We start from the raw sequence: 10122 nt of genomic DNA, 5'->3' as shown, positions 1-10122 counted from the left end.
CGGGCGGCGGGTGTGCGGGGCTGGGCGGGGGGCTGTTTCCGAGGAGATGGGGGCGGGGGCGTTTCGGAGTCGGGGGCAGCCGGCTGAGGCCTGGACTTTCTTCCTCAGCCGCCACCAACAGAGGTGGCAGCGCGGCCCTCCTCCCTCCACGAGGAGGCTCCGGGCTTGCGCGGCCGGCCCCAACTCGCCCCTCCCCTTCCCTCTCCGCTCCTGGGAGGAAGGGCGGGCGGGCGGGCGACAACGCTCGCTGGTTGGGCCCTGAGTCTCCACTACCCCTCCCAGCTTCTCTCCCTCGGCCTCACCCCCTCCCTGCCCCGCCCCTCAACCCTGACGCGAGGTCGGGAGCGCGCGCGCACGTCACGCTCCGAGAAACCTGAAGGGGAGTGGTGGCGGACGGGGGGGGGAGGGGGGGAAGAGGCGGGAACACCGTTGCCGCGCACTGGCGTGCTCGCTCCCGCTGGGAGACTGGCCGTCCGCACCGGAAGTGGCGTCAGAGGGACATCCGGGGAGGGGGAGGCTGCGTGCGAAGGAGGGTTAAAGAAAGGGGAGGGCTCGTACGCCGCCGGCAGCCGTCGCACGCCGTGTCCTGGGACGCTCTCGAAGGTGGCGGCCCGTGGCCGTCGTCCCTCGCGCCTGTGGCACGCGTAGCTAGCTTAGGCTTTGAATCTCCGCGGCCGCCGCCCTGTCTCCCTGCTGAGTGAAAGGCCGCAGCGGGTACGGGAGTCTGGGGACCGCAAGGTTGCGGGTAACTGGACCGGGCCGCCGCCGCGTCCCCCTCAGCCAGGCCCGGGGGCCGAACCGCGGGAGAAGAGAGCTCGCGAACATCCGAGCTCGAGAACCCACCGTAGCGCACAAGTGCACTTGGTAAACACAGCCTCGAGTTTTGCTAGCTCTGAAGTTGACTTAGGAGTGGGGGAAAGCCTCGCCTCAATCTGGGAACGAATGGAATGGCCACGGCACTGCCGAGAACCAGACACCAAACCTGTGGCGCCGCCACACGTAACTTCAAGACTTCACACGGCATTTTTGTCCTAGCCGGATTGCCCTTCACTAATAGGCTGATCAGTATAATTTGATTAAAAATTAAATGGCTTATCACTCTTTAGTGTGTTTGGAAAGAAAAGCTAAGCCGTCCTTTCGCCCTTTCACAAGTTTATTAAGATCATCAGCTAGCCGGGCGCAGGTGGCTCTCACTTATAATCCTAATTACTCAGGAGTCTGAAATCTGAGTGGCGGTTCGAAACTTGCTCAGGCAGGAAAATCCTTGAGACTTCAATAAACTGCTCAGAAAAAGCCGGAAGTGGCCTGGTGGCTCAAGTGGTAGAGCGCTAGCCTTGAGCACAGAGCCCTGAGTTCAAGCCACCAGTTTAATCATCACCCTTAGTTGTTAATCACTTGGTACTACTATCCATTAATCATACTTCAGTGTAAATAATTTTAATCAGTTTGTCACCATGTCAGATTTCACTAACAGAATAGATAAGTCACCGAGTTACCCAGGACCACAGGGCTGGGTAGGCCACACAGTTGGATCTACTGTGCAGACAGAAAAAAAGTATTAAAGACATTTGAGAGCTGGATTGAAAAGTAGGGTGCCTAAGCACACTGCTCCTTCTTAGTGTTTCTGAGGTTTTCTAAAGTATTTCTGGGAAGGTTTTCTGAAAAATAGCATTAGCCTGCCCCATCAGAACAAAAATAAACAAACGGAACAGCAGAACAAAGAGCAAAATCAGGTTTGTCTAGGAGTTCCTTTGATCTGTAACCAGTTGGACTTGAGAATGTCATCCTCTACCGTATGCTAACAACCAAACTTGATGTATATAGTAAATGGAAGGTCTTCAGTCCAAGGCACAAGCAGAAAACACTAAAATATCCTTAGTGGGGTTCAGCCACCCACATTTCTTCAAACATTCTCTGATGGGGTGATGAAGAGTGGGATATCCTTGGAACCTTTGAAATATTTGAATATTCCACATGCTTTGAATAGTAGGATACAAAATACAAAAATGACTTAGATTGGAAACTTTCTGTAAGTATATATATATATACACACACACACACACACACACACACACACACACATATGATTACCTGTATAGGAAGATTTGAAATTGCCTTTTAAACTACACTTTGCAATTACGCTGTTTGTTGTGTGCAGTGGTGGGGTAGTTGAGTGCTTATTACCTCCTGGGGGTTTTTTTGGCTGGGGGGTGTTTTTATTTTGGGGGGTTTTTTGTTTGTCGTGGGGCTTGAACTCTGGGCCTGGGCTCTGTCCCTCAGCTCTTCAGCTCAAGGCAAGCGCTCTACCACTTGAGCCACAGTGCCACTTCAGGTTTTCTGGTGGTTAATTGGAGATAAGAGTCTCATGGACTTTCCTAGCCAGGTTGGCTTCGAACTGCAATCTCAGCCTCTCTTGAGTAGCTAAGGTTACAAGCATGAGCCAGCACCTGGCTTGCCTACTGGTTTTAAAAATAAAGGTAAGTTTTTTGTTGCCTGTCTGATCATTTTCATACCATATCAGCTATTTTTGAAAATGTACTGTAATACTAAGATTCTTTCAGTGAACTGGGTGCTGGGTGGCTCAAGCCTGTAATCCTAGCTACTCAGGAGGCTGAGATCTGAGGAGCATGGTTCAAAGCCAGCCCAGGCAGGAAAGTCCGTGAGTCTCTTTTCTCCAATAAACCACTAGAAAACCAGAAGTGCTCTGTGAATCAAGCAGTAGAGCACTTGCCTTGAGCTGAAGGGCACAGGGACAGAGTTCAAGCCCCATGACTGACCAAAAAAAAAAAAAAAAATCAGTGTATCTGCACAGTCAAAACCTGTTATAATAATGACAAATAGTTTACCTTTTTTATACATCTGTCACAGTGGACTTTTCTAGAGGCAACATGACATTCCCTAACATCATTCTGATGGCTAATGAGTGGAATATATGCTTATGAGCATTAGTATGTTTCTGAATTGTATAAACATCTGGAATGGCTACACCCAAAAACCAGAAGTAAAGCTGTGGCTTAAAGTAGTAGAGTGCTAGCCTTTGGCAAAAAAGCTTAGAGACAGCGCCTAAGCCCTGGGTTCAAGCCCCAGGACTGACAAAAAGTGCAGAAAGATAAAACCTCTCAACTTCTTTTGTAAGTATACTTTCAGTTAAGAGTGTTGTAATAATATATAATGCAGCTATTTTTTAAAATGAACATATTATATTTGTTGAGACAAAGTCTCTGTTTAATGCAGGACAGGCTGCCTGGTGCTTGTTATGATTATCTTGGGCACAAGATGGACTTGAAATCATATCTCAGTCTCTTGAGAGCTGAAGTTACAGGCATTCAAACCACTACACCCAGCCCCAATACTGTGTATATGTGTATATGTGTTTGTGTGTTTATGTATGTGTGTGTGCTGACCCTGGGGCTTGAACCCAGGACCTGGATATGCCTGAGCTTTTGATTGATTTAAAGTTTTACCCAATCTTGAAAACAATTAAAATTCTTGTTTCTTCCAGGTGCTGGTGGCTCATACCTGTAATGCTAACTTCTCAGGAGGCTTAGATCTGAGGATCTAGGTTCGAAGCCAGCTTGAGCCCAATTAACTACCGAAACAGCCAGAGGTGCAAAGGGTAAACAAACACAGCACTGGTAGTCACTAGATACTACAAAACTTGTGGGTGAGGGTGGGAGGGAAAAACTGGGAGATAGCAAGGAAAAGGGTGACATTTTCCAAAAAGAAATATACTTCTAGGCTGGGAATTTGGCTTAGTGGTAGAATGCTTGCCTTGCATGCATGAGGCCCTGGGTTCGACTCAGCACCACATAAGCAAAAAGAAAAAAGCCGGAAGTGGCGCTGTGACTCAAGTGGTAGAGCGCTAACCTTGAGCTGAAGAGCTGAGGGACAGTGTCCAGGCCCAGAGTTCAGGCCCCACAACCAGCAAAAAAAAAAAAAAAAATTAGGGTAAGTATCCCATCTTGGTATTAGTGGCTTTATAAGAACTGAGAACCAGGAGCTGGCACACCTGCTGTTAGGTGATGCTTGCTGCAAAGTTATGATGCTACAAGAAGGCCCTTACCCAAGTGGAGGTGTGTTTTAAGTGGTAGAGTTCCAGCCTTGAGTGAAACAGATCAGGCCCTGAGTTCAAGCCCAGCATCTGCATAAAACAAAGGGCTGAGAGTGTGGCTCAAGTGGAAGAGTACTTGCCTAGTAAGAGCAAAACCCTGAGTTCTAACCCCAATACCACTAAAATACTAAAATAATTAAAAACTTAAAGAAAAAAACCCTATCTATAGAACTAGAATGATACAGAAAACTTCTAGTTGACTTTTCCAAGGTGGTTGAGAATGTGAATGATTGGCTAAAAACCCAGCATTCCTTGCAGGTGGAGGAATGTAGCCATTGGCTCCTGCCAGTAAATTGTAAGAGAGTGGCTGAGAAGGTGGCTCAGTGGTAGAGTGCTTGCCTTGCATGCATGAGGCCCTTGGTTTGATTCCTCAGCACCACGTAAGCAGAAAAAGACAGAAGTGGCGCTGTGACTCAAGTGGTAGAGCACTAGCCTTGAGCTGAAGAGCTGAGGGACAATGTCCAGGCCCAGAGTTCAGGCCCCACAACCAACCAAAAATAAAAAAATTCTAAGTGAAAGTTGTTGAACAGTTTTGGAAATTGTATATCAAGAATTTAAAATTTGCCGGGCGCTGGTGGCTCACACCTGTAATCCTAGCTACTCAGGAGGCTGAGGATCGAGGTTCAAAGCCAGCCTGGGCAGGAAAGACCGTGAGACTCCTATCTCCAATAAACCACCAGAAAACCGGAAGTGGCGCTGTAGCTCAAATGGTAGAGTGCTCGCCTTGAGCTGAAGAGCTGAGGGACAGCGCCCAGGCCCGGAGTTCAGGCCCCACGACCAACAAAAAAAAAAAGAATTTAAAATTTTAGGCTGGGAAGGTGGCTCAGTGGTAGAGCGCTTGCATTGCATGCAGGTGGCCCTGGGTTCAATTCCTCAGCACCACATAAGCAGAAAAAGCCAGAAGTAGAGCTGTGGCTCAAGTGGTAGAGTGCTAGCCTTAAGCTGAAGAGCTGAGGGAGAGTGCCCAGTCCCAGAGTTCAGACCCCACAAGCATCAACAAAAAAGAAAGAATTTAAAATTTTAAATCTTATTGAAATCTTTAAACTTAGCCCAATTGTCCCACACTCACTTTACTGATAGAAATTGAAAGTTACAAAACTTACTGTCCTGTCTAAGGTCCTCAGGCAACCTTGAAAGAGAAGCCTAGACTCATGTTTTCCTTTCATTTCTTTTTTTCTCTTTACTTTCCTGCTTCCTCAATTATTTTCTTAACTATTTTTTATTAGCATATGTGTGTGTGTATATATATATATATATTTTTTTTTTTTTTTGGTTGGCTGTGGGGCTTGAACTCTAGCCTGGGCACTGTCCCTTAGCTCTTCAGCTCAAGGCGAGTGCTCTACCACTTGAGCCACAGCCTCACTTCCAGTTTTCTGGTGGTTAATTGGAGATCAGAGTCTCACAGACTTTGGTGCCCGGTCTGGCTTAAACCATGCTCCTCAGATCTCAGCCTCTTGAGTAGCTAGGATTGCAAGCATGCGCCACCAGCACCCAGCTGCTATATTATCTTTTATTAGCACAAGAGAGGTTCAAGTCAGGATCATACATATATTCCTAGTTATTCAGGAGGCTGAGATATAAGGATCATTGTTCAAATCCAGGAGACTCATCTCTAACCAGCAAAAAGCCAAGTTGTAGAGCACCAGCAGTATGCAAAACTAAGAGAGCCAGGTGCCAGTAGCTCACACCTATAAATCCTAGCTACTAAGAAGGCTGCTATCTGAGGATCACAATTCAAAGCTAGACCAGGCAGGAAAGTCTGTGAAACTTATTAATTCCAATGAACTACCCAATGTGAGCTAGGATTACAAATATGCCCTTCTTGGCCTTCCTTCCTACCTTTGCCTTCTAAGTAGCTGGGATCACAAGTATGTACTACCATGCCCAACCTGAATAGATAGGGTTTGAGGGGGGGAGGGGGACTGTTTTGTTTGTTTTTAGTGATAAATCTTAGAATTTTTCTTTTTCTTTATTGGTCAGTCATGGGGTAAGAACTAGGCCTGGGCACTGTTTTGCTCAAGGGTAGTGCTCTACCATTTGGGGCCACAGCTCCACTTCCAGTTTTTTGGTGGTTAACTGGAGATAACAATCTCATGGACTTTCCTGCCTGAGCTGGCTTTGAACCACAATCCTCAGTTCTCAGCTTCCTGAGTAGTGAGGATTACAGGAGTAAGTACACCACCAGCATGCCAATTTTTCAGGCTTAATTTTTTTTTAATACTCACTGTAATCCAGACATAGATCCAGAATTAGATCCAGCCTGCAACTTATGTAACTTCTTCAATAGAGAAGCTAAATACAAAGACTAACAATGTAAAATGGCAGAAGATCACCTGAGATATGGCATAAGTGCACACATCTGTAATTGTCAGTGGAGAAAAAAAAATAACACTTAAACTTTATTAAAAAATAGCAATAAGGGGGACTGGGAAGGTGGCTCAGTGGTAGAGCACTTGCCTTGCATGCATGAGGCCCTGGGTTCAATTCCTCAGCACCACATAAGCAGAAAAAAAGCCAGAAGTGGCACTATGGCTCAAGTGGTAGAGCAGCCTTGAGCTGAAGAGCTAAGGGACAGAGCCCAGGCCCAGAGTTCAGGCCTACGACCGACAAAAAAAAAAAAAAAAATATATATATATATATATATATATACACATGTATAAATAGTTTTTAAAATAGCAATAAGTCTGGGAATGTGGCTTAGTGGTAGAGTGCTTACCTAGAATGCACTGGGTTCATTCCTCAGTACCACATAAACTGAAAAAGCAAGAAGTGCCACTGTGGCTCAAGTGGTAGAATTTTAGCCTTGACCAAAAAGAAGCTCAGGGTTAGTAGAGCCCAGGCTCTGAGTTCAAGTCCCAGGACTGGCAAAAAAGAAAAAAGAATAAAATGACTCAGAGAGCTCTTTCGAAAAAGTCATGGGGAAGATGTAGGTAACTAGCTCTTTTCTCTGTAAGTTATTTTATTTTTTGCCAGTCTTGGGTCTTGAACTCAGGGCCTGTCCCTGACCCTCTTCGTGTTCAAGGCTAGCACTCTACCACTTGAGTTCTGTTTTTTTCTGAGTAGTTTATTGGAGATGAGTCTCAGACTTTCCTGACTGGGATGGCTTTGAACCATGATCCTCAGATCCCAGCCTCCTCAGTAGCTAGGATTACAGGTATGAGCCACTGGTACCCAGCTCTGTCATTTCTCTTCTGTTTTTTCTTTTTAATTTTTATTTAATTTTTTGTTTGTTTTGTTGGACATGGACAGCACCTGGGTGCTGTCCCTGAGCTTTTTTTGCTCAAGATTAGAGCTCTACCACTTTGAGCCATAGTCTGGAGGTAAGAATCTCATTGACTTTCCTTCCCTCAACTGGCTTCAAACTGAGATCTTCAGATCTCAGCCTCTTGAGTAGCTAGGATTTCAGGGGTGAGCCAACAGTGCTCATTTATTTATTTATTTTTATTGTGCTGGTACTGGGGTGGGGAGGGGGGAGCTTGAACTGGACACCTTCCCTTAGCTTTTTCCTTCAAGACTGACATTCTACCATTTGAGTTATAGCTCTACTTCCAGCTTTTTGGTGGTTGATTGAAGATAAGAGTTTCATAGACCTTTCTGCCAGGGCTGGCTTCCAGCCAAGATCCTTAGATCTCAGCCTCCTGAGTAGCTAGGGTTACAGGCCTGAGCTACTACTACTGCCAGGCTTTATTTTGTTACTAATGCTGGGGATCAAATTCAGGCCCTTGCATGTGCTAGGCATGTTCTAGGCATGTGCTCTACCACTGAGCTCCAGAATATATAAAGTGCATTAGAGTCTTTAATTCCATCTATGCTTTAAATTATGGAGATGAAATCACTGAATAATTTTTAAGTTTAAATACCGAGAAGCTAAAACTTTAGGAATATATTCTGCAGGCTGGGTGTGAGTCACACAGGCCTGTAATTCTAGCTACTTGGGAAGGGAAGATTGGGAAGTAGGCACTTTGAGGGCAAAAGTTTGACTCATCTTAACCAATCTTGACACACACTTGTCATTCTAGCTATGTGGAAGACCAAGAACAGAGAGCTAGGAAACTGGCTCAGTGGTACAGTGCTTGCCTTGCATGCATGACACCCTGGGTTCAATTCTTCAGCACCACAAAAGCAGAAAATAGCAGGAAGTGGCACTGTGGCTCAAGTGGTAGAATGCTAGCCTTGAGCTGAGGGACAGCGCCCAGGCCAGAGTTCAGCCCCCACGACCAACCAAAAAAAAAACAAGAACAGGAACAGAAGGATATAGGTTCCATGCCAGTCCATTAGAAAATTTTTGAGAGATCCATCTCAATAGAAAGGCTGGGTGTGGTGCTCTGTGCCTGTCATCTCAACTATGGTAAGATGAATAAATTGGAGCATGGTTCAAATTGCTTTAGACAAAAAGTGAAACTGAACAGGGTGCTGGTGGCTCATTCCTATAAACTTAGCTAGCTACTCAGGAAGCTGAGACCTGAGAATCAGTTAGACAGCCAGGGTAAGAAAGTGTGTGTGATTTTTTTTTTTTGCCAGTCCTGGGGCTTGAACTCAGGGCCTCTGTGTTATCCCTAAGCTTCTTTGTGCTCAAGGTTAGCTAGCACTGTGCCACTTGAGCCACAGTGCCACTTCCAGCTTTTTCTAAGTAGTTTATTCGCAAGGACTTTCCTGCCCAGCTGGCTTGAAATTGCGATCCTCAGATCTCAGCCTCGTAAGTAGCTAGCCATTGGAGCCCCTCTGTCATATGATTCTTACCTGTGATTAAGCACCAAAAAGCCAGAAGTGGAGCTGAAGCTCAAGTGGTAGATGCTAGCTTTGAGTACAAAAACTAAAGGACAGTGCCTAGGCCCTAAGTTCAAACCCCAGGATAGGCACACACAAATACCAAAAAAATACTGGCAGGGTGCTGGTGGTTCACACCTGTAATCCTAGCTTTTCAAGAGGCTGAGATCTGAGGAATGAGGTTCAAAGCCATCCCAGACAGGAAAGTCCATGAGACTCCTATCTCCAATTAACCATCAGAAAACCAGAAGTGGCACTGTGGCTGAATTGGTAGAATGCTAGCCTTGAGCTGAGGGACAGCACCTAGGCCTAGAGTTCAAGACCCATGACCGACCAAAAAAAAAAAAAAAGACTGTCACAGAAAAAAAAAATCAGCATAAAGGTCTGGATACATGATAAAAGATAGAGCACCAGTCTTACAAGCATAAAAAATTAGTTCAACTCATTATCTTGCCCATGTAATTGTAACCCCTCTGTACAGTATGTTCACAATAAAAATAAATAAAAAAGATTAGTTCAAATCCTAGTATAATGTCACCCAAAATAACAAAATAGCATGTTCTGTCAATTTCACCTTTACATAACCTGTGAAAAACCTTGGAAGTGTCATCTATGTCTCATGAATCTTACTTGTACTTGTCAAAAGACAGTATAGATCCTCTATTCAGATGTTGATGATGTATGGCATGATTGATTTCAAAAGATAAATCTGAAGCCATGAAACCAGAGATTACAAATGAGAATCATCTCTAGGACCCAGAATGATCTTGAAATTTTTGTTTGTATAAAAACTACCAACACATTAGCAGATTTACATAAAGTATGCTAGTAGAACTGATATAGATAGGTGATAACACAAGAGCTCTCTAAGAGATTCCAGTGCAGTACCTCATACTCAGAAGGCAATGATTCAAAGCTACTCTAGATATTAGTGAGATGTGGTGGTTTAAGCTAATATTCCCAGCTATGCAGGAAGCAATAAGTAGGAGAATCACAATCTAGGCCAAGGCACACATTCAAGACCAGACCTGAATAAAAGCAGGACTGGAGACAAGGTTCAAATTATTTAAAAAAAAAAAAAAAAGGGAGGGGCAGGGAAGGTGGCTCAGTGGTAGAGCGCTTGCCTTGCATGCATGAGGCCCTGGATTCGATTCCTCAGCACCACATAAACAAAAAGAAAAAAGCCAGAAGTGGCGCTGTGGCTCAAGTGGTAGAGTGCTAGCCTTGAGCTGAAGAGCTGAGGG

General features: G+C 45.2%; 1 protein-coding gene across 1 annotated transcript in view; it reads right to left on the bottom strand.

The window, feature by feature from the left end:
- Positions 1 to 10122, bottom strand: part of Cdk13 (cyclin-dependent kinase 13) — a 140682-nt gene that overhangs the window by 106925 nt on the left and 23635 nt on the right. The window contains exon 5 of the mRNA XM_013033003.1: positions 719 to 860. Within this exon, the coding sequence (XP_012888457.1) occupies positions 719 to 860 (142 nt within the window). The remainder of the gene's footprint in view (positions 1 to 718; positions 861 to 10122) is intronic.

The sequence above is a fragment of the Dipodomys ordii genome, unplaced genomic scaffold (assembly GCF_000151885.1).
Source record: "Dipodomys ordii isolate 6190 unplaced genomic scaffold, Dord_2.0 Scaffold161, whole genome shotgun sequence".
Lineage (NCBI taxonomy): Eukaryota > Metazoa > Chordata > Mammalia > Rodentia > Heteromyidae > Dipodomys > Dipodomys ordii.
The sequence above is the reverse complement of the archived record's forward strand: the minus strand, read 5'-3'. Positions and strand labels throughout refer to the sequence as shown.